General features: G+C 37.0%; 1 protein-coding gene across 1 annotated transcript in view; it reads right to left on the bottom strand.

The window, feature by feature from the left end:
- Positions 1–25,581, bottom strand: part of ITPR2 (inositol 1,4,5-trisphosphate receptor type 2) — a 507,541-nt gene that overhangs the window by 338,339 nt on the left and 143,621 nt on the right. The window contains exon 10 of the mRNA XM_027838537.1: positions 9,306–9,350. Within this exon, the coding sequence (XP_027694338.1) occupies positions 9,306–9,350 (45 nt within the window). The remainder of the gene's footprint in view (positions 1–9,305; positions 9,351–25,581) is intronic.

Below are 25,581 nucleotides of genomic sequence, written 5' to 3'. Positions count from 1 at the left end.
TGAGAATTAAAGGTGGTATAAAAATAAAATATATGCATAAAAATTTTAGAAGTGAATAAAAAAGTTATATGTATATTAAAAAAAAAAAAAGCTAGTATATGCCTGAGGTCACATTAGAACTCAGGTCTTCTTGATTGCAGGCCCAGCCTTCTATCCACTGTACCCACCTATCTACACATAGTAGCCATGTAATAAATGTTCAAATTTAATTAGATTTAAAAAAAAATACAGATCAGGGGCTGACTGCTCTGAAAGATGTTAGTCCCAGATCAACTTAACCATAAATTATTCAATCTTTTATTCATTAAATATTTATTAAGGACTTACTGTGCTAGGTGCTTTGTGGGATTCACAGATATCAAAATATATTCCAAAACACAATATTCACTTTTTTTATGTGACACTCTGACTCTTTCTATTAAAGGAGAGGATTTTGTTTGGGAGTTTTACAGCAATCCTTGCCAATTCCAATATTTTTTTCACTCACTTATTCAACATGTAAGCACCTATTTTGTATTGCTAAGTACAAAAATGAAATATACGTTGTCTACATGACATCAAAATAGGAAGCCAATTAAGTCAGAAATCTAATTACTCATCCAGAGAGTTTATCTTCATGACATGAAGAAAACTACTTGAATGGCTTGAGTAAATTTGACAGATATTTTGGGAACATTTAGACAGCTAGGTGGTGCCGTAGATAAAGTCAGAAAGTCAGAAAGAAAACCCCAAATGGGAGTCACAAAGAGTTACACACAACTGAACAACAACAAAAAAAAATGTGAAATCATATTAAAAAAATTTTGTAGTTTTTCTAGAAATACTAAAAAACAATATTTCTCAGATCTAAGAAGTCCCCTCCCTGACTTTTCCCTTTAGGAAATTGGGCAGGACAAAAGGCCTTTCATAGGGAATTGGATTAAGGGTGGTAACCAATCATGGAACAAAAAATACATCTAATTTCATTTAGATCAGTTGCCTTCACCCACCGGAATTGATTGGTCCTATCTAAAAGCAGTCTTGTCTATGCTTATCCCCTGAAGCATTTGGCTCAAAGACTCACACTTCTTCATAGGGAAAGGATTAAGATATTGAAAGTAGGGAGGAGGTCCCTTTGTTTATTCTAGAAGAATATGTAAAGGGATTGTTCAACTAAAGAACAGGGAAGAAACAGTTGTTTTTGGAATATTGGTCCCCAAATCATAATTTAATGTATTGTGATCTTTTCCTTGTTCAAGATTCCTATAAATGTTACCTCAAATCATCTTCGGGGTAGAGACATGAAAGAGGCAATGGGTGATATATGCCACTTTAGACATCTCCTCTAAACCAGAAATGGCTCTACTATTAGATTAACCTTTAAAAAAATTTTTTCTTCCCAATATAGTATTAATAGTTTTTCTTTAATAATAATAAATGATACTTCAATTAAAATTAATTTCCCAATAATCTAAAAGAAAAGGCTATTATGTTATATTATATTATTACTATATTACATTATATCATAGGCAGCTAGTTGCCACAGTGGATAAAATTCTGGGCCAGTCAATCAATAAACATTCATTAAGCACCTCCTACGTGCCAGCCACTAAGCTAAGCCAGCTGTGTGACCCTGGAAAAGTTACTTAACCTCTACCTGATTCAGTAGGTAACAGTACCTACCCCCTAGGGTTGTGGTGAGGATCAAATGAGATAATATTAGTAAAGTACTTTGCAAACTTGAAAGCACTATATAACTGCTAGCAATTAAACTAGGGTAGACTATAACAATTCATTTAAATAAAATCACCTAGTTCCTAATAGCCTCTTCACTGGTCTTCCTGCCTCCAGTCTCTTCAGGTCTTCTTCCTCTTGGCTGTCTAAGAAATATTCCTAATATTGCTTATGATCATGCAACTACTCTACTCAAGAGTTGTCAGTTGGCTCCCCACTGCCTAATGAATAAAGTTGAAACTCTTCACCCTACTATTCAAAGCCCTCCACAATCTTACTCCAATCTACCCCTAGCCATACCCAATACTACTTACTCCCTTTCACATCCCTCAAGTCCTAACTCAGATGCCATTTTTCCATGACACATTCCTTTACACACCCTACCCCCACATTCTTTGACAAAAGTTATTTCTCTCCTCAAACTTCTCAGGCATTTTGCCTGAGTAGTGTACTACATCTGTGAGGGCTTTATAAGGTAGGTTGCTGAATGAACTCGTGGGGACTAGAGCAGTAAGGGGTCAGTGGTCTGGATACAGGGAAGGTATTGGTCAATTCAGATTTGGATGAAACACTGCCTTTTCCACATACTCACCAGAAGCTCCTGGAAAAGCTAATACAGTTTGCAAAGCCTATATATAGACTTTCATTTTCAGTTTTTAGACTAAAGGGCTTGCCTAATTTATACCTTATTATCATCTTTATGTAAATATCTTATCCTCATTACCTCTCCATTAGCTTATAAGCTAATTGAGGACAATCAAATAACATGTCACTTTTCATCTTCATATGTCCAGTAATTAGCACAGTGCTTTGTTCATATTCTTGAATGTTTCTATGATTTTATCAATGTGGATACTCCCTCCAAAACTGCAGATCACAGCCCATTTGCATCTTTTCAAGCTGTATGATTCTTGTCTTTGTTTTGTCATCAATTCTCCATGAGAGGTCCACACAACATACTGGAGACCTCCCCCTCATTCTCTTCATGTCATCTGTGCACCAATGTAGCACACAGACTGTCCATATCTTATTGCCTGATCTCTGCTATATTACTGGCCATCCTCTTCTCCATTTACAAATCTCTTTAATGATATAACTTATGCTGCTTTTTACATGCTATTTGTTATGGACAATACACTGAAGCCTATTCATTCTCATCATGTGATTCTCCATTGCCCTGGGTATGAGCTACAACTTTGATTCCTTTTGTATTAAAAAATTATGTCATTCATAGTTATATAGCATTGCCAGAAGAATAAAGACATTTTTTAACTGTTTCATTGGAAGTGATTAAATGCATTACGTTGTTTCTCAAAAGCAATCCAGCTCTGTCTCCTGGTTCAATTCCATGGTCAGTACAATGTTAGTTTGCAGTATCAGTCCAAGATATATTTACTAATGGATTAACTCTATGGGCTGTCTTTTCAACTGTATCATATATGGCTGAAATACAACTGTGCTTCAACAAGTACTCTGCATTCACTTTTCCCTATGTGGATGGTGAAGCTGAACTCATGAGAAATTTTGGGTACGATTAATAATTCATAAATTTAGAGTTGGAAAGAACCTCAAAGGTCATCTAGTCTGAGTCCCTCATTTCACAGGTGAGGACACTGAGGTGGAGAGAGGGACTTGCCCAATATGACACCGATGACAGATCTGGGGATTGAACCCAGGTCCTCTGATTTGAAATCCTAAATTTTTTTCACTCTGCCACAATGGCTCTCTTAGGAGGTTCTCCATGGTGTTCCTTGTGCAATCAGCACAAGGTCATTCACAATTATGAGTATCTGGAGAACCTCATTTTCTGTCTCAGATTTCTCCATAATAGAAGTAAGCCTTGCTCTCCACTTTCATGTTCCACATATTAATCAAAGAATAGTTGAACAAAGTTTTATCTGTTGCTGTATCTATCAAAGAATCTCGTATGATCTTAACAAATTTATAGGAGACATCACAATGAAAGAGAACCTTCAGGCTACATTTTGCCCTGTTGAATAAAACATTTTTTATAATCAACAAACAATAGCATAGTCAATAAGCTTTTCAGTCAATTATGTGACTATGTAAAGATGTAGTCTGTTATCAAATATTATTTACAAAAGCCTGTCTATTCCCTTTTATATTTTTACTAAGGAAAATCTTAATACCTGTATAAATTATTCTTAGAGATTTTGCAGAGATGAGAAAGTAAGTATATAGGTCAGAGGGGAGTGAAATCTTCTTGATCACCTTCTTTTAGTATCAATAATATCTGTGATTTTTTTCCAATTATTGAGAATCTTCAGAAATCTTGACAATCAATCTCTCAATGTCCTCCAAATGTTTTTTGCCTTCACTATGAACTTCCTCTATGTAGACTTGATCTAATCCAGTAACTCTTTCTAGATTTGATTTTTTTAGATCTCTTTATGTTTTCTTATGTAGTACATTACAGATTGTAGTGTCTACCAACATGCCTGATCTTCTCCATCCACAAAAAAACCTTATTTGATCAGTCAGTCCATCTTGATAGCTACTGTCCTGGATCTCTCCTCCATTCTGTTGCTAAACTCCTTGAGAAGGCCATCTACAATAGGTATCTCTACTTCCTTTCTACTCACTCTCTTAATTTTTTGAAGTCTGGTTTCCCACCTAATCATTTAAATATAATCTCTTAATTGCTAAATCTAACGACCTTTTCTCAATCCTCAACCTTCTCAACCTCTCTGCAGCCTTCCACACTGTTAATCATCTTCTTCTCCTAGACTCTCTCTTCTAACTTTTCATGACACTACTCTCTCCTGCTTACCTATCTCACCTCTCCTTCTCTTGAGGATTACAAAGAGATTGTCTATGATAAAAAGAATCAATCTCTGAAGAAGATAGAGATGGGATGAGATCAAGGATTCATGTAAAGGGATTTGCCTTGCCTTGGTAAGAGGGACCACCTCTTCATGAAAGATAAGGATGAAGGCAGAGATAGTGGAGAAGTCATCTGCAAGATGTGAGATGAGGAGGAAGAAAGAGGAGCTATTATTAAATAGTTTTATTTTTTCAGTGAAGTATGAGGCAAGATTTTCAGCTGGGAAGTGAAGTCACTGGAAACTTAAACAGGGATGACAAGGTTTATAATGGTCATTGTGGAGGGGCAAATGGATTAGGGAGCTATAAAAGGATTTGTTGTAGCTAGGGCCCAGGTGAGATTATATAACATAAATTTAGCATGTACCCATAATTTCCCACCATCTCCATTCAACTGCTCATGAATAGGAGTGAAGGTAGAAGATGGTGGGAATAATCCTAGGTTGGAGTTGCTAAGGCATGATTGTCAAGAACAGAGGTTCCCAAACTTGGATGGCCTACCGCCCCCTTTTCAAAAGAAAATTACTCAGCATCCCCCTGGAAATCTACTTTTTAACCCTTTAATGTTTTTTTTTAAAAATGTACGTCATTTTTTTTAAAAAAAATTAAAATGTTTTTAATGATGCATCTTAAATTTAATAGTTTATTGTAACATTGTGGGCTTTTTCCTGCATTGAAATTTTGATGGTGCAATTCCGGCAATGCATGCTGGACTTCTCAACAATATGCAACACGCTCACCTGTCAACACTTGGCAGTACCTGTTGGTGGACTTGACCACTGATAGGTTATAACTTGCATTTTGTGTGTTTATTTGGAAAATAATGCAATCACTACAACTTTAAAAACAGATAGGACATGTACAAATGAATGGTTTTTCAAAATTTTCTTATCTTCTTTCCTTATGCTTCCACCAACCCCTTATTTTTATTTAACATCCCCCAATTGCACCAAGGCTACTACCACCCCTTCTGGATTGGTCCAGTGCCCCTCAGGGGGCGGTATCACTCACTTTGGGAACTTCTGGTCAAGAAGGTAAGGAGGCAAGCATTTGAGTGTAGATAATACCATGGAGTTGAAATGATTCACCAAAGGTAGAGATAGGGAAGGGAGAAGAGCTTAGAAGGTGCAGAGTAATGGCCTGAAAAAAGAACTGAAGGATAGAGGGACTAGAGATCACATTGAGGATGTAGGGGAAAATATATAATGATAAAAGGTTATAATCAGATAAAGGAATTTCAATACTATGTACTCTGTAACTGTGATGGGTGCTAACAGTACATACTCTCAAAGAACTTTGGTTTAATACAGATGACAGATTAAGAAATGATAGCTGCATCAATGATCAGTCTTTTCCTGTCTGTTAGAAAGGAATTAGTTTTATTTTTGTGATATTACTCAATACTCACCATGTTTAGTCCCTCTAACTCTCTCTTTGAAAAAGTATTCAGGATTACATAGTCTTCTTCATAGGCTACCACCCTTGGGCCTCTTTTGTGCATTGCTACTGAATCATGTTTACCCATATATGCCCATGATTTACTGAAGTCATTGAGTATTAAAGTGATGTTAAAGTGACATCTTCTTGCTGTTCTTCACACAGGACATTTCATCTACTAACTCCATTCGTTTTCAATGGCCATCCTCATGCCTAGAATTTTCTCCTTCATCATTTCCATCTCCTGACTTTCCTGGCTTCCTTCAGGTCCCAGCTAAAATCTCACCTCTTACAAGAAACCTTTCCCTGCTTAATGCCAGGGCCTTCTCTCCAAATTTACCTCCAATTTATCTTGAGTAACTCTTGTATGCACATAATTATTTGCGTGTTGTTTCCCCCATTATTATGTGAACTTCTTGAGGTCAAAGACAGCATTTGGGCCTTTCTCTATATCCTTGGCACTTAGCATAGTGTCTGGCATATAATAGACACTTAAGAAATGCTTGTTGACTTATTGACTTGACAAAAGTTCATTCAATATGAGTGTCATTAATTTCTTCATAACATTTTCTGCTGTAATTATGTTCATTGTGTTTTTTTTGCTGTTGATTTCATTTCTTTCACATTGCTCCCCTTCATAAACTCTACATTCCATGAACACAATATTCGCCTTTCCTCAATATTGTTCCGTGCCCTCCCCTCTCATTGATTTTTTTAACTTCGATTTTCTTTTATTTTCAGTTCTGAATTCTCTCCCTTACTCTTCCCTCTCTTCTACCCAATGAAAAGACAAGAAAATAAGAAAAACAAAATCCATTACAAATATGTACAGTCATGCAAAACAAATTTCTGAATTAACCATGTCTCCCTCCTTCCACTAAAAAAAAAAAAGGAAGGAAAAAAAGAAAATATAGTTCAGTCTGCACTCCCCTATCAACTTTCTTTCTGGAACTAAACAGCATATTTCATCAAAAGTCTTTTGAAAATGTGGTGGGTCATTGTATTTATCAGAGGGGTAGGTGAGTGAGAAGGTGGATGTTGGCTGATAAAAACAAAATTTATGTTCATATGTATATATGTGTGTGTGTATACATATATATAAAGAAAACTTGGAACTATACTTAACACAATGACCAACCAAAAATTCCTGAGGACTTATGATTAAACACAGCTCACCCTCTGAAAGAGAAGTGATACATTCAGGAGCACAGACTGAGACATTTTTTTAGACATGGCCAATGAGAAATTTTGTTTTGCTTGACTATAAATGCTCATAAGAGGAATTTTGTTTTTCTTGTTTTCACAATGGCAGGGGTGAGGAGCAGTGGGAGAGAGAGAGAAGGCTGATCCTTGCTCGAAAATAAAATTTAATTAGAAGTAATAAAATTTTTTTAAAAAAGGATACATAAAGTATAAGCACTAAAATATGAGGCAGCTGAGAATTCCATGAAATGTCTTTCTTGTAGCTTTGGAAGTATGATAAGACCAACTCTGACGATTACTTTGTTTCTTGAAGCACCATCTTCTGCAAGAAATCTTTCCTGCTCTCCCCGAACAGTACCCTCTCCTAAACTATCTTGAACTGAATTATATGTATATATAATATAATGTATATAATAATATATATACATAAATATATATTTATGTATATATATGCACACACATACATATAAACCTACTCTGTGTATATTTAATATGTCCTTGTCTGCTCAATTAAAATATCAGTCAATAAACATTTATTAACTGCCTACTATGCCTGAAGCACTGTGTTAAGCACTGAGGATACCAATACTGAAAAAAGAAAAAATCCTTGCCCTCAAATTGCTAACAAAGGGAAGACAATACACAAAAGAAAGGTAAAAGGCAGAGGGAGAGGTATTCAATGAAGTATCATGGTGGAGAAATCAAGTCCCAAAGTAGTAAGGGCAGGTGGGAAATAAGGAGTTGTGACTCCTGAGTCCCCTTCACCAGAGGTTTTGGAGTTCATGGGTAGGCCCTCCAATCAGAGAGGCAGAGGGTAATGATGAGGGGCGAGTACCAAGAGTGATTCCATCTTGCAGGATGATTACAGTCCAATGATGAGATTCCTGGGGCATAGTGGATGAGTCAGAGAAGTCCCAGAGGAGTGCAGAAAGGTGGGAAATGTAATGAGGGTAGGGATTGTTTCATACTTTGTACTTGTATCCCTGAGGCTGACACAGTGAGCCTGGCACATAGTAGATGCTTAAAAAATGCTTGTTAAATAATTGACTGATACTTCCATTTACCTGCAACTCCTTTTTTACCATCTGGTTTAATTTATAGTAAAAATGTTAATATTGGCATGATTTAGTTGCAGCAATATTCCCATTCACTAATCACTCACTGGACAAGGATTTCATCTTTAGAGTACCAACTTAATTTTGCACTAATGAATGGTCTAAATGGTTCTCAGTACCTTTGCCTCCATTTTCTTTCATATTTTCATTGTTATTGCAGCAATCTTGTCCTTTTTTTCCCTTCATTGTTGCATTTCCATGGCCAGAGAATTCATTCTGTAGTGACCACATTTCTGGTGATTAGCTTTTCTGTATTTATCTAGGTTGGCTCACAGAAAAGCAATGCAGTTTGCTTCCAGGACTGTACTGGAAACCTCTCCAGCATGGCAGAATCTGCCAGAGGTTGGGTTCTGCTGGCGTAATCTTTGAAACCCAGAATCCCCTTTACACCATGTTGAGGTTTCAGAGTAGGACAATTATTTTACTTTCCACATATTAGTCACTTAATAAATATCTGTTGGATGTTGACTACTCAGTGAATGTCTTCAAAATAAGAAATTATTCACAGTCATCCTTCAAGCCACTGGAAAATTTCAAAGTTATAGAAAATCAGGGCCATCAATAACTGTTGATGCCTCAGTTTCCCACCATAAAAAAAGAGTATTGAAGCCAAGACTACCCAAACATCTGACTTTCCTCCTATGCTAAAAACAGGTCATGTCACATGACTTTAATCCTTGTCTTCTCTCTTCCAATCTCTACATACTTCTGGGGAAAAGCCCTTGAATCAAGCCAACTTTGGTTTCCTCCAGCTCTCTGTTATATCTATTCATAAACCAAAATGAGCTCCTAACTGCCAGACTCTTCTCAGTTACTGAAAATCTTCCCACAGATCTGCGTCACATCCTAATCTTTTCCAACCACAGAAACATACCTTAGTCCTGTTAGCCAGACTTCAATTTTTCTGCTCAATGTTCAAAGACTAATATTTGCAAATGTAAAAAAAAAAATCTATACTATATGCTTCCTTTATTTTTTTAAAAGCCTACTTACCATCACTTTTCCTTCATTATTAGCATCTCTGTAATCAGGATTGAGCTGCAAAAAAAAAAGATAAAAAATTAATTAAAATTAATTTTAAAATCATTCATCAGTTATTCTGCCCAGAGTCCAAGCAATGGTTTCTCTATTGATAGGAACATCTCCAAATATTCCTATTTGCAGATAAAACTATACTAATTTCAAAGAACTCCAGAACACACCAAAACAAAAGTCCTTAAATAAAATGCACAGAAATCCAAAATAGATTCAACTAACCACTCTTACAGGAGAAGCAAAAAGAGAGAGAGAGAAACATTGGATAGTGGATAGAAAGCTGGCCTTAGAATCAGGAATACTTGGGTGCAAGTTCTGACCTGGTATCAGAACTCCAACATGCACCAGTTGAGTGATCCTGGGAAAGTTACTTGGCAGGAAATTTTAGTTTAAAAATCTATAGTGAAATATAAATTCCTGAATGTCCCATAGGATTGATAGAAGTCATCTCAGCACTGAATCTCCTTCAAACTGACAATATACTAATAACTAAGCCAACTGCTTAGGGTCCACCTACTTGCCTAGGGCAAACAAATTTCCCTAGCTCACAAAAGTTGAGGAAATTGTTTATTTTCCTTCAATTATTTGACAGCAGAAGGTAAAATGAAGGGGTTAGATTCTAGGTCTCAAAGTCTATGATCTCATAAGGTCAAGAGCTCTTAATCAGAAAAAGGAAAGGTACTCACCTCTCAATTAGCCCCTTTTAAGTAAATGCAATGTTATTGAGGATCAGATGAAATCTGATCACTATATTTTCCTTTGAATGTCAGCAAAGCCCAATACTTCACTGATAGATGGCTCTAACTTGGAAAGTGATATAGTGAATCTCATAAGATGTCTCAAGGGCAGAATTTAACTTGCTGGGGATGATTTTTAACTGCACTGTGTTATTATATCAACATAGTTTCTATCCTTTCGAATACTTGAATCCTTTGAATACTTCAGGACCCCCTGTTTTCATGGTACAAGAGTAAATACAATGGTTTTGCACAGAACCATAGTGGGTCCTGAACAAGGCTGGATCTTTATTCCATCTGGGCTTAAGAATAGAAACCTATAAAAAAAAATAGAAACTTATCCCACATTATATCTGGGGATGAGGGGATGAGGCAATGGGATGGTTGTCTGGATAAGGAGACAGGACACTCAGGAGGAAAAAACCCTAGTTAGACTGATCTTGTTCTTATAGGAAGGAAAGAGGATATTTTCCAACCTTTAAAAATATAATAAGTAGCTGTGTGATGTAGTAGCCAGGGAGCTGGGTTTGAAGCCAGGAATACCTGGATGTAAGTCTGACATACCAACTCCTAGACCCTGGGGATGTCATTTAACCTCTTAGTAGATTCCGTAAGTCTGCAAATTGTAGAGAAGGTAGGAGCCAGCATTAATAATAGGAGTTTCCTCTTCCTGGGGTCCCCTATGTCAATGAAATCCCAATTCTAGTCCTGAATGCACATATTTTCTAAATACTCTCTAGGTCTACATATTAAAACTGCTTTGAAATAAAATAGCTGAATACAGTTAAACAAGTAGTTATTTTGAAATATTAATTTTCTGTTTACATTTCAGACTTTTTTTAAAAAAACTAGCTTTTAAGAGAAAATTCAACTGTCATTTTTAAAAGCTCAAACCAGTTGCTGTTGGTAGCACATCCTAAAGCTAAGAGCTATAAATTGAGAGTACTTATAAAACCCCTCACTACTCTATTTGACTTTCTTTTAGTAAGTCTTTTCTTACTAAATCCAAGGTAATAACTATCAGTAACCCTAACTTCCTTCTTCTTTTATCTTCCTCAGTCACAGCCTCTGGAGCCAGAAACACTGATTTTGTTGTTGTTCAGTAGTTGCCGTCTCTTCATGACCCCATTTGGGGTTTTCTTGGCAAAGATACTGGAGTTGCTTTGTCATATCCTTCTCCAGCTCATTTTATAGATGAGGAAACTGAGGCAAACAGGATGAAGTGACTTGCCCAAGGTCACACAACTACTAAGTGTCTGAGGCAAGAATTTGAACACAGGAAGATGAGTCTTCCTGACTCCAGGCCCAGCACTCTGAGCCATCTAGCTGCTCTAAATGATACTAAAATGGTACCATGTGAGAATACTGTCCAATCCTTGGGAGCCCAGACCTCTATCCCCACACCAGTCCCTACCACCCTCCCCTCCCCCCCCCGCCCCAGTACTCCGTTGTACGGAAAGGGAACACTGCACCAACACACACTGGCCATGGAGGCCTAAGAGAAAGACAGTGGGGCAGACAGGGAGGTACACTATCCTGATAGATAAATAAATACAGGACTCACAAATTCTAGCTGACCTCAGCCATACTTCAAGTTCTATCCTAGCCCCCTCCTCAAAATCAAATACTTCCATTGCTCCTGGAAAGGGTGTGGCAACCAAATCTCCTAATTCTCTAAATTCCATACTAGTGACTTCTCAAAACAAATCACTACCTCCCTCCCTAGCCACTAAATCAACAACAAGCATTTTATTAAGCACTTAATTTGTGTCAGGCTATAGGAGGAGGTGCACAATAATGGAGACAAAGGATAGCCATAAAAATAAAGTGTTTTCATTACCTTCCAAAGGGGAGAGGGCTGTCTCATTTTTATACTTTTGTCTTTAAGCAATTAGCACAATTCTTTAGTAAACAAGTAAAAGCTTTTCCGTTCTTTTGTCCATTCACCAACCTCTATCTTCACTGGACCCTAAAAGGTATAGAACTCAACTAAGTGATACCTATGGTTGCTAAATTTGTACTTCTTGCTCCCAGAATCCTAGAGATTCAGAGAATCTGTCTCCTACAGAAAAGACCTCCATCCTCTGTACTCTCACAGTCACAGACATACACACATATAAAAACATAAAAAAGGAAGGAATAGAGAGAGACAAGTATTTATTAAATGCCAACTCTGTGATAGGCACTGTGCTAAGCACTTTACAAATGCCTTATTTGATCCTCACAACAATCCTGGGAGGGAGATGCTATTAGAATCCACATTTTACAGATGAGGGAACTAAGGCACGAAATGGTTATGTAACTTTCCCAGGGCCACACAAGTTTCAAAGACTGTATTTGAACTCTGTTCTTCCTGATTCCAGGTCTGGTGTTCTATCCACTATGTCACCTTGCTGCCTCTATAGACTAACTCAGTGGGTTGTTTGTCTAGATGCATATCATTATCTGTGTAATACGTGTTTTTCAGCATATATAGAGGAAAGGTTGCTATACCAGAAGTTAGGAGACCTAGGATCAAGTCTTGGCTATGAAATTTGCTAGCCATGTTAACATGGCCAACTCAATTGACTTCTCTAACTCTATTACTTCATTCATCTAATGTCAAGACCATGGGAACACAGGTGGTATTTTCACTGTTGCTGCCAACTTAAGGCAAAGGATTCAGAAAAGAAAGGCACATTTGGGAAGCGAACATTTGGTTGAAAAGATGGTGTCCAACGATGCAATATGGATTTCAGGACCATAGCTTAAAAAGAATGTTAGATTCCCACAAGTGATGGAGTACAACCAGAAAGGCTGATAAAAACATATTTGTCTACAGTCTTGCAAAATCAAAAAGACTTTAAACAGAAAAAGGGAAAAGAAAATCACTTTTGTATAGCCTCCATTTGGGAAGAAGCAACACAAATGCCCAATAACTGAGAAGAGAAAATATGCAAGAAAGGAGCCTTCAATAAAATCTCTCATCTCAGATATAAAAGCAATTATGCAAATGTAGGTATTAAAGTGAATTGGAGATCCTACGGCAAGGAAGAACATTTGACCTTATAGACATCACTAAGCTTTGGTAGTAAGTGACACATGACGCGAATATGACTTTGGAAGAGTATATCTTATACAAAAGGAACAAGGTGGAGGGGAAAGTAAGAGGAAGCAGCACTATGATAATATTAACACTAGCTAGCATTTATATAGGACTTCAAGGTTTGCAAAGTACTCTACAAATATTTCATTTTATCACCATTCTCAGAGGTGTTATTTTTATTCCTATATTACAGATGAAGAAACTGAGGCAGGTATTGCTTCAGTGAGTTGGCCAGGGTCACAAAACTGGTAAGATTCTGAGGCCAGATTTGAGTTCAGCTCTACTGACTTCCTCACTCCAGGTCCAGCACTATATTTTATCTACCATGACACTTAACTACTAGCATGTCTACCCCTAGCTGTCCTGCACGTTAAATTAGTAAGACATGAAAGGAAACACAGGAACTTGAGAGGTGAAGCATGGTGGAGAGCATTTGAATAAAGAACAACAGAAACAGAAAGTAAAGTAGTACTGGCATCTGAGTATGTTCCAGATGTCTCCAGATGTCTTGAATGTAGACAGGAAAATAGATCACAAGCTAGGCAGAGAGGTGTGATTGTAGTAAGGTGGGGCTTCAGTCAAAATCCACACATCTGCTGGAGTTCTCTCTGTGTGTCTTCCAAAAGCAATACAGAGGATAATTTCTTGACTTCCCTTAATGATAATTTCACCCTCCAAAAGACAAAGGACTCAACAAGACCTATTATTCTGGCCTTGATTCTGACCTATAAGAAGGAATTGATGGATGAAATGAAAATGATATGAACCTTGGGAGAAGAGGAAAGTAAGCAATTCACCTCTCAGTTTAGGTTTAGGATAAAGGAAGGAGAGGAAAGCAAGTTATAATGTGACATGTACCCTAGATTTTTGGAGAACATATGGGTTTAGAAAAAAAATACAGCTAGAATTTGATACACTAAATATCTCTAAAGTTCAGACCAGGAGAAATGAGGAGTTCTCTTAAAAAAAAATTGTAATAAAGAAATTGGTGTAGATGTGCTAGAAAATCACTGTATTGTAAATGTACTAAAAATCACACTAGATTTTTAAAAGACATCTAAAGAAGATGAAGCAGGGGCAGGCAGGAGGATGAATATAAAAGCATGATAAGTTTCTGTAAAAGCTCAGGATGAGCTGAGGCTGGCCAGGCAAGAGATAAGGACAGCAAAAAGATGGTGCAGTTTGCAGACACATTGGGAGAAAGAGGAAGATCAAACAATGGAGAGAAGGACCACTGTGTGGGGTAGATGGAGTGGACAAATGACAGCAGGGAAAAGGTTAGAACTGTTCAGTTCTTATTTGCTCCATTTTTCTCTTCCAAGAAGAATATTTTTGGATGGGAAAGGACAGCACAGAAATAGCTGATGGGGAGTTGAAATCCAAGATAAGCAGGAAGATAATGAAAGAACAACTGACAACATAAGATGATTTTAAGTCATTGTGCATCCCAGGGTACTGAAAGAATTCAATTGAATTCAATAAGTATTTAGTTAAATGCCTGCTGGGAAGAAGGCACCAGGCTAGGAATGCAAAGGCAAACCAAACCAAATCAAACCAAACCAAACCAAACTAAACCAAACCAAACCGAAAAGAAGTTCACACCTTTTAGGCGCTTCCACCCTACTTGATAGAACATTTATACCATTAGCTAAATAAAAGCGGATTTGAGGAGGCAAAGAAAACTAAGAACCAGGAGGGATCAGGCTTCCAGAAGACAGCTCCTAAAACAATTCCTTGAAGGAAGCGGAGGATTTTAAGAGGCGAGGAGGGAATTCTTTAGACAGGCAAGAAATAGAGACTCAATGAAAACACAGATGCACAATAGGGAACTCGGAGTTTGGAAAATGGCAGGAAGAGGGTTTGGTTGGAATGTAGATTGTGTGAAGGGGAATAATATGAAATAAGTTTGGAAACAAACTAGTGCTAGGCTATGATGAATTTTAAATGCTAAAGAGTCTGTGTTTGATTTTAGATGCAATTAAGAAGTCACTGAAAATGCGTTAGCAGGAAATTAAGGTGGTTAAATCTGTGCTTCAGAAATATATGTGGATATATATGTAACCAGAATATATGTATATGTGGATATATACACACATACCTGATGATTTTCCCTTTATAGCTATATTTTTACATAGCAATAGATAGATATTAATATAGACATAAAGGTAAATAGATATAAAGATATATCAGGTAAGATGGGGACATTAAAGATATAAGAATGAGAAAGGACAATTAAGGGAACAGGGTCCCAGAGAAGATGGTAGAGGACAGAATTCAGGATATAGGGCTTAGAATTTACAAAAGAAACAGGGTCACCTCTTCTTAGCATACAGAAACTCCCTATGGCTCTAGCCTTTTCTCTCCTTGCTCTTAATATTCTCTCTACTAGAGATGTCAACTATCCCTGGGGGCCTCTCCAGTCATCCTGATCTATATCTTGCCACTGGACCCGGATGGCTCCAGAGGAAAAAGTGAAGCTGGTGACTTTGCACAGCCCTACCTCACTTAAATCCAATTCACTTGCAAGTCATGGCATCACCTTCCTGTTGTCATGGTCCTCTTCAGTAATGAAGGACAAACAACAACAATTATCCCCACAGTTTAAATTATTCTATCTGAGTGACTTCCAAAACTTAAGCCCCAGTTTTGATCTCTACCCTGAATTCCAGCCTCATATATCCAATTGCTTGCTGAACATCTCTATTTGGGTATCAGATCAGCACCTCAAGCTCAACACATCCAGAGCCACATCCTTCCCAAATTCCAAACATATTTCTTTCAGTGAATGACATCACTGCTCTCCCAGTCACTTTGCTTTGAAATCTTAGAGTCATCTTTTGTCCTTTCACCACATTCATTCATTTGCCAGGTCCTATTGATTCTATGTCCACTATGCCTCTTGGCTCCATTCCAATCCTTCATTTCCATTCATAATGCTATTACCTTGTTTCAAGCCCACATTATATCCTGATTGACTACTGAAGTAGTTTCCTAATTGGTCTCCCTTATTTCAATTTCTCCCCATTCCAGCTTATTTTATACAATCCTTCTTAATCTCAATGTACACCGCTTATCAGTTGTTATTCTAGTGTTTAAGGCATTTCAGTAAATCCCTATTGTCTACCAAATAAAGCCCAAATTCCTTAGCCTTTCATCCAGTCATTCACATTCTAACTTCAGCCTACATTTCTACCCTTTTTCCCCCATACTACTTAACTTCACACACTCTATGTTTCAGTCACTCAGTCAATAAACATTTAATAAGTATCTAATATGTGTTAGGCAGTGTGCTAAACACCAAAAATACAAGAGAAAAGACAGTCCCCACCCTCAAGGAGCTCAAGGTCTAATGTGAGAGCAACATGTAAACAACTATGTACAAACAAGCTATATACAGGATAAATTGGAAATAATCAACAGAGGCAAGGCACCAGAATTAATTCTAGCAGCATGAAAGTGAAGTGCCATGTCAAATCAGATAGCCGGCTTTTGACTCAGGAAGACCTGTATTCAGGTTTACCTCTTACACATACTGCCTTAACCTCTCAGTGCTTTCAGTGACAGATCTCTAAGACTCTAAGTTTCATAGAATGGACCAATCTGCATGAGTAGGTGTTTCCTCATTGCTAGTTGTCTATAGAAATGAAACCACAGGTTTACTGTTTCAGCTAGACAGGACCCAAACTCATCCCGTTCTTCTCATTTCATTTCCTATTCCTGGAATGTATTTCCCTACTCCTTCCTATCTATTAAAATTTCCTACCCATCCTTCAAAGCCTAATTCAAATGTCACCTCCTCCTTTAAATCTTTCCTGATTCTCCAAGCTAGAAATAATCTATCACTCAGTCCATCAGTAAACATTTATTAAGTGCCTATAAGCACTGGGGATACTTTTATATATTCTTCATATTCTAGAATGCATTTGTGTGGTACAGCGACTCTAACACAATTAAATTCAGAGACTTCTCAAGGTGGAAGCAAAAAGTTACTCTTTATTACAATATTGCAAGAAGTATACTACCAGCAGGAGAGAGGTGAGGCACAAAGGACAAAGCAAGGTTATATATCTTAACGCAAACAAGAAACTCCCACCCCCGCCACTATCCCTTACTCGCATTGGCTGGGAGACGGGCTTACATTCTAGGTGTGAAAATCTTTCCCATTCCCAAAGAACAAGGAAACAGGGTATAGCCAATCCAAACATACATGTCCTTATTTAGTATACCTAATGCTGACGTGGCAGTGGCAATCAGGAGGGAGTTTTTAGGGCCAAATTCCTACGGTTGAGGTAATTTAAACTTATGGCCTGTTCGTTCTCTGTGAGCCTATCTCTAGTTTAGAGACAGTCTTTTCATCACCACCCTGAGAAGTCTTCTACCCATTCAGTGATTTAAGGCTAGACAAGAAATGAGACAGAGAATGGGCTCTTTTACCTAGTCAAACAAACAAACAGGAAGGGGAATACCCTCAGGCTTTCTCTGGAGGTAGAGAAGAGGGAAGATAGGGAGGTCAGGATTCATGGTTTCTATCTTCTTGTTAACTAAGGAGGCACCATCATTTGCTGAAAGCATTAAGATCTGAGAGCTGGAAGGGAAGGGAGATGTTCTGGAATCTTCATTGTGGGGAAGTGTGTTCCAAGGAATAGAGGGGTAAGACACCCAGCCAAGCAGCAGTAAGAGCTCAAATGAAATAAGAGCATGTATCTGTCATGGGCCAAGTCATACATTTTGGACAATGATAACTAGATGCAACATGTATATGCTCCATCACAGCAGGAGTTGCTGGGTTTAGCTGAAAAGAAGTTCACTTGTGTTTAACATCAAATTAACAAATCCAAGGACAAATGTTGTTCATTAAAAACTTGGACTTGAGGTGCATGGTGTAATTTTTATTTTGTCTTCAGCAAGGAGAGATGCAAAGTGAGGAATGCACATAGGAATAACAGACAGATTTCTCTGGGGTTGCTAACTCTGGCTGTGCTTTGTGTGATGGGTAAAAGAACAGTAAGCAAGAGTAGGAAAGTATACCAAAAAACAAACAAACAAACAAACCCCAAAACCATGTAGCAGGCAGGACTGCAACTCAATTTAGCCAGTTAATTCATTCATTTGTAAGTGACTCTGGTCTGCCTGGACAGTGCATTAAATAATATTAGATTCCCTACTCTCAGTATCACCTTTTATGCAACCAACTAAATGGACAGACCATCAACTTTTCCTCTACATATTCAGAGGAGCCTAAGATGCCAGAGGGTCTTTCTCCATCAAGATCCAGTCAATTGCCCTCAAATTCAGGTAGCCAACATAGGAAAAGGCTTGAAACATTGACAGGGAGAGGAAAGGAGCAGGGGGAAATGTTTGAAATCTCTTCCTAATTTTGGTGACTTAAACTCTGCTAGCGCTGAAGCCACACTTGGATGACTTCCAGTTTCACAAATGTCGATGATTCAGCAGCACCCCCTGCAGGGCCGACATCAACTCCCAGTACTTTTCCCACAGTGGAATAATCAACTGCCGACCGTATTAAGTCTTTCTCAGCTTCTGCTCAATTCTCCCTATTGCATATGCAGCTTCAGAAACCTCCTGCACAGGTAGCATCTTCCTGAAGTTGCATACTTCTTGTGTTACACACCTAAAAATTATTGTTCCCCCAAAGACTTCCTTGCAGCCAATCACCTCAAAGTTCATAATTTAACCCTGTAATTTCCATTGCATTTTTAAACAATTCTAAGTGGAAAATAGCTGCAATATCCCATCTAACACCATAGAATCAAGGCAAAACAAAATAAACAGGGGGCTTTTAATCTCATCATATTTTTCCATTTTCCTTAAAGAAATAACACTACCTTTTCCCTGATGAATTGTTTTTTAACTCCATGTAGTCATACAAAGTTTCCTTATGCATTTTTAAATATAATGTATTTGTCCCCTCAAAGGGCTGGCATTCTAGATCCTACTCCCTTTGATCTTAAAAGCAGCCAAGAATAATGGAAGGATCACTAACTCTGGAGTCAAAAGTACTGGATTCAAATGTGACCGCTGGTGATTACTAACTGACAAGACATTTAACGCTCCTAGGCTTCAGTATCCACATATGTAAAATGAGGCCCAGGAAGGACCAACAACACCAACGATATAATGCAAATACTGGCCTAAATGGCCAAGGTTCCTTCTTGATTGAGAGGTATGATTCTATCACTAAGTATAAAACTGCCAGCCCCATGGTGGAAAGGGACCTTTGGAGTCAAGGGACCCGGGTTTCAATCCTGGTCCTGCTACTTATTTACTATCTGGCAAATCAAAATTAGCCAAATCACTTCCACTCTCAACTCTAGTTTCCTCATCTATGAAGTGATTTAATAACACATATATCACCCCTAATATCCCTTCCAGCTCCAAATCTGTGACCATATCATAACACTATATTGTTTCCTCACAAGACTATTGAAAACTATTGTCTCATTAGGAGGCTTTGAACTAACATAGGGGTACTTAAGTACCACTATAGAGTACAATTTTAAAGAAATTAATTAATTCTATTTCAAAAACCAAGAGGTGAGTGTTTACTGCCATCTGGTGGTTGTTGCACCTATTTACAGATAAAGGTTTTAAAGAATGACATACAGAGAACAGAGAGCATAGTAACAAAATAATGATTTTGTGTTATCTATTCCATTATATTTGGGGGAAAAGCCATCAAAGAGAACAATTCTGATTAGTGAATGAGAATTGATTACTTTTTAAATGTTTATATTTTATTTCCTTGAATCAGGTCATTAATATAACTGAAAATTTTCCTCTTTGATCTATGATTTCATTTTAAGAAGCTTGTCATGACATCACCTTCCTGGCGTCATGGTCCTCTTCAAGAACGAAGGACAAACAACGAACATTGTAAGAAGCTACCCATGAGTAATTCCATCTCCTTCCATTACCTCCTCTGATAAGTAAGAGTCTTAGATCAAGTTACCTGGTGCTCCGAACCATTTTAAGCAACTTGCTAAGGGTCACGCAGGCAAAGGCTAGATTTAAACCCAGATCTTCTGGACTCTGATGCTGGCCCTTTATTCACTGTGCCACAGTACTTCTCTAGACATTTATCTAGTACTTTATATTTTTAAACCCATTAAATTTTACAGAGTTTATGTGACTTGCTCATGGTTACACAGCTAGTAATGCCCGAGGTGGGGTTCTGAACCAACATCTTCCTCACTACAAATATAGCACTTGAATTACTCCACACTTCCTTTTTATTAGAATATCAAACTCTTTAAATTGAGTGAAGGGGAAATCTCATAAATTTATATTCATTTTAGTATTCTGAAGTAAGGGGGCAGAATTTTAACAAGATAGTCTTTCTCCTATAATCAGTGCCTCCCCAAAATATCCCTGAGGACTTTTCATAATTCATGAAATGATCCTTAAATATTCTTTGAAGAGCTAGATATAAAATAGGTATCTGATAAAGAGGAGAGGGGAGAAGGAGAGAGGGAGTGAATGAAAGAATGAGCACTAAAAGACCTGGGATGTTGCAATTCTGGAAAACAGCAGCACAACCCAGACCCTACCTGTTCGTAACAAACAAAAACAAGATGGATTTTTTTTGGGGGGGGGGAGGAGAAGGAAGTTTCAAGTGAATAATAATGCAATACTTCAAAAAGTGGATGTGAATGACCACATACACTAGAACAAACTCTAGATTAGTTTTGATGTAAGCACAATCCACCTTAATCACACTTGTAAAAACTAATAAGACAAGTAGCAGCATGAAGGACAGGACTATAGTATATATAACAAGTAGGAGCATGAAGGACAAGACTATAGTATATATAACACGGTAACATGTGTATGTAATATATATAATATAATTAATACTGTATTGATTAATTCATATTATTTAACATTATATAGTAATATAATACAATTAATATATAACACATGTAAGTGTTACATATGTAAGAGTGAATTCAGTTGTTCTGTAGTAGAATCAGAGTCAGGAGACTGGGTTCTAATCATGGCTTTGCCATGAATGACCTACATGATTTCAGATAAGCTGCTCAACCTTGATGAGTTTACTTTTCTTATGTCAGTTGACCAAGTCAGAATGACCTTTAAAGTGCATGTCATCACCACCACCACCAGCACCAGCACCACTACTTCCAACTCTGTGATTCTTTTTCCTTCAGAGAAGACAAGTCAGTTTTGAAAGTAATTAGTCATTTAATCAGAGCGTTCCTCTTATAGGGTTCCATGAGTATTTATTCAGTCACCAATGCTACTCAACAGTTTGGATGAGGCACTGCAACAATGAGACATTAGACTGCTATGCTTCTTTTAACTTGCATAATATATTTCATGACATTGTGATTCCTAGCAGCCTTAGAACACACAAAAACAAACAAACTGAATAAAAGAAAAGGATTAAAATAGTGGCAAGAGATAAACACTATTTTGTACTCACTAGTACATTGTTTGATGTTAATCTTGTATCTTAATGCATGCATCTTTTATCCTCTCACTTGGACTGTAAATTTCTCAAGTTTAAGAGCATCTTATCACCAAAGAGGTAAGATCAAATCAGATGACCCATGTAAAGCATTTTTAAAAGCTTAAGAGACCACATGATTATCAGCTGTTATTATGACCATTATCTCCTTATAAATAACTCATCAGAGTATAGCAGGGCACGGAATATGGAAGTCTTCAATAAGTATGTACTGAAAGGCAATATAAGAAAACTAAGCAATATAGCAGCTATAAGATTTTTCATTAGTTTTTCTTATCTATGTTGAGCTTTAGGGTTACAGTTCTTTATATTTAAGGTAAGACTTATCAAAGTTTTCATAGATATTTTTAATTACAATATGTCTGCTTAGAGGCAACTTAGATAACTTGAGAACCATGATTCAAAACCTATTCTGATTTTCTCATAAGTGTAATGCAGAGTGAAAGTAATTTCTGAGAATGACTTGATGTATTTCCAAACTCACAATGGCTTAAAATGGGATCTTGAAAATGACTTCACCTGTAGCTCACGTTCTTCATCTAAAATAGGAAATCTTTCACCTACATGGCTAGAGTTTTGAGATTGACTGCAGTGCTTATAAATCACAGTACCTAAAGCTCAAACATTAGAAATCATTTAGTACAACATCTTGGTTTTACAAATGAGGAAAGTGAGGTCTGGAGATTAACTGATGTACCCAAACTCAATACTTAAAACCCTAACACAGTAAATAAATGTTAACAGTAAAACATAAGAACAATAACAGTAAAGCACAATGCAATAGCTTAAGTTAAACTCAACATTTACCTTTAGACAATAAAAAATTACTTTGCTATCCAAAAACTGTGCATTTCTGTTCCAGAAAACCTTATCAAAGAGACTTAGAAAAGATAAGCAAGGTATGTAGAATGTTTTGGTTGAGTTTTTTTTTCCCCATAATTCAGGGTATGGATAATCTTTCTAGACTGAAAGACTATAGATAAGCACTCAGTAAAGCTTTATCCAATTGATTAAGAGTTATCTCACTCACAAAAGGTGTTAGCTAGTCCATTATATAAATCACAGAAGCTTAAATCTAGCTCTCATGCTATGCCTGAAATATGAATTGTACAAAAGCAGGTCAGGGATTTGGGGGAGGGTTATCTTTAATTCTACCATTATGCAAAATTCATGTGTCAAAGCACAATAGTTGATACTTTCCATGCACAATAAATAACACAAACTTTCCCCCCTCCTAAGTTATTCCCCCCTATGGAGTATACTTGCAGGCTAACAAAGAAACGCCATTTCTGAATATTTTTCAGCATAAACTAATGTAGTTACAATATACATACCAGAAACTCTATGTAAGTATCAAGCATAATCCAATTTACTTATGATTCCCAGGATCATTCAAATAACACCAGACACTTTATTTATTTATGTGTGCAGCTGTGGTTTTATAGAGGAGGAGAGGAAATACTTTAGTATTACCACTACACACAGTCACAAGGTTAATCTTATTCAAATCTGCTTTCATCAAGTCACTTTCCCATTTAAATATCCATAGTGGTCTCCTATTTAAATCAAGCTAAATCCTCAGGCTATCCCTCAAAGCCCTCTTCAAATGGATTCCCCATCTATCCAACTTTATCTCTTAGTACTTCTTACCATAGCAGCTCCCTTCAAATTAAGACTCTCCCCATACTTTTCTCTCCACAGATACATATTATATATAAACATGTATGCATATACATGTGTATATGTATACACACACACATATATATATGTGTATATATATATATATATACACACACACATGCATGCATTCATGCATACACATTTTCTTAACTCATAGATTTAAAACTGGAAGAGATCCTAGAGATCTAATCCAATGTTCTCCTTTTACAGGTGAGCACTGGAGGCCTTGAGAAGGTAAGTGATTTTTCCCAAGGTCACACAGGTAGGAAGTAGAAAAGTCAGGTTTTGGACACTGGTACTCTGGCTCCAAATCCAATAGTCTTTCTACATGATCACATAGCCTCTTGATTCTCTACCTTTGCTGTGTTGTTCATGCCTGAAACACTCAGCCAGCTCTTCTCTGAATATCCACATCCACTAAATAAACCAAAAGGCCTTCCTTGACTAATCTTAGCTTTACATGTTGATCTTCTTTTCTAGTTGTTTCTTACATTCTTACATTGTCTTCTATACTAAAGGATAACTGTGGACAGATTGTGTGTATTAGGGTGGGGAGTAGATTCCTATTTCTTCCATATGGCAAATTTTGTTTTGACACATCATTCAAAAGCCCATCATAATTATGAATGAATTTCCTACAATGTGCAAGGCTGAAAAACATTCAGTGAAATAGCATGAAAGAGTCTTTACAGCTGATTGTACCTGGAGACTTACACATTAATCGTTTTCCACTTGTTAAAGCAAAGGATGAGCGTGTGCTTTTAAAGTTAGGAGACTGTTTTCTACTTCCTTTGCCTTCCTCAGAGTTGGTCATACATTATGAAGAAGAAGAAGAAGAAGAAGAAGAAGAAGAAGAAGAAGAAGAAGAAGACGACGACAACAATTCCTATAACAATGTATTTGCCATAATCTAATAACAATTCCTATAACAATATATTTGACATAATCCCAGATTTGGGTTCGGTTTGGGGTTGGGTTTTTTTTTTTTGGTTGATTTTTGGGTTGGATTTTTTTCCCCCAGCATCTCTGTGCTTCTTTAGCTATTTCAGGGAGTGTACAGAAATTCTCTGAAAGGGAAACATTTTAACTTTGGGGACAGAAAGATAGAATGTAATTCAACAGAGCTAAGATATCTCAGTTCCAGGGAGTTTGGAAACCTCTGTCCTATAAACTCTGTGACATGAGGAAAACTTTCACAAGTGAAAGAGAAAACCCATCCAGAACAAAATTATGGCAACACAATTATCATCTCTAGGATTGTGTCAAATTGTGTCAGGTTTCTACCAGCTTTCTGCTTTAGAGTTCCACTGTCTACTACATTCGTGTCAAGAGCCTGAGAGAGCACTAGTCCATGATTCCTTTTAATCCTGTCTGACCCAAACAATGTTTACATCATATTTTCATAAAGATTTCAATGACAACAATTATTAATTCTACAGAGTTTTTGACATCAAAATTTAATAGAATGGAAGAATCAATTACTCTTTTTATCAGAGCAAGTTAGAAAAGAGAATCCCAACCAAGCATCTTTCATCATTTGCATTTCAGCACAGCACTCATCATGTTTCATTCACACACCTCCAAAATGTTCTTACAAAAAATGTCATAGGTCAGTACAAAGAGATCAACACTATCCACTAAACTCTTAAGAAAGTTCCACCCTAAATGAACTAATATTTATATTTAAAAGTAAACCCGCGGTGCTGTCTTCCAAGGACATTCTTTTTCTTGTCAAAGTTTAGGCTTTATATGTAATTGTATTACTTATTTTAAGTTATTAAATATTATCAATAAGTACTCATTTATTAATTTACTCATGTGTGTGTTTGTCATTCATGTTAAATAAAATTAACATAACATTTTATTCCAAATAATCTCTTTAAGCAAGAATCTGGGGATAACCTCTTTTAATACTTTGCACCACATAACTGGTAGCATCAAATCACATTAACTGCTTCCTATGGTTTTATTATTTATTAGTGAACAAAGTTGTCAAAATTTCTCTTCCTCATCACTGTTTCAGCCAGGCCTCTTTCCTTACATTCACAACCCACCAAAAAAAAAAATTACAAAGCCTAAAATTCTAAAAAGATATAAGTCCTCACTCTTTTACCTTTTGGGGGACATCTAACTGAAGCAGTCAAGTGGTACAGAATATACAGCACTGGACCTGGAGTCAGGAAGACTTGAGTTCAAATACAGCCTCAGACATTTCCTAGCTGTATA

This window comes from Vombatus ursinus, unplaced genomic scaffold, assembly GCF_900497805.2.
Source record: "Vombatus ursinus unplaced genomic scaffold, bare-nosed wombat genome assembly UNPS02014830.1, whole genome shotgun sequence".
NCBI lineage: Eukaryota > Metazoa > Chordata > Mammalia > Diprotodontia > Vombatidae > Vombatus > Vombatus ursinus.
This window is presented reverse-complemented; position numbering and strand designations above follow the sequence as displayed.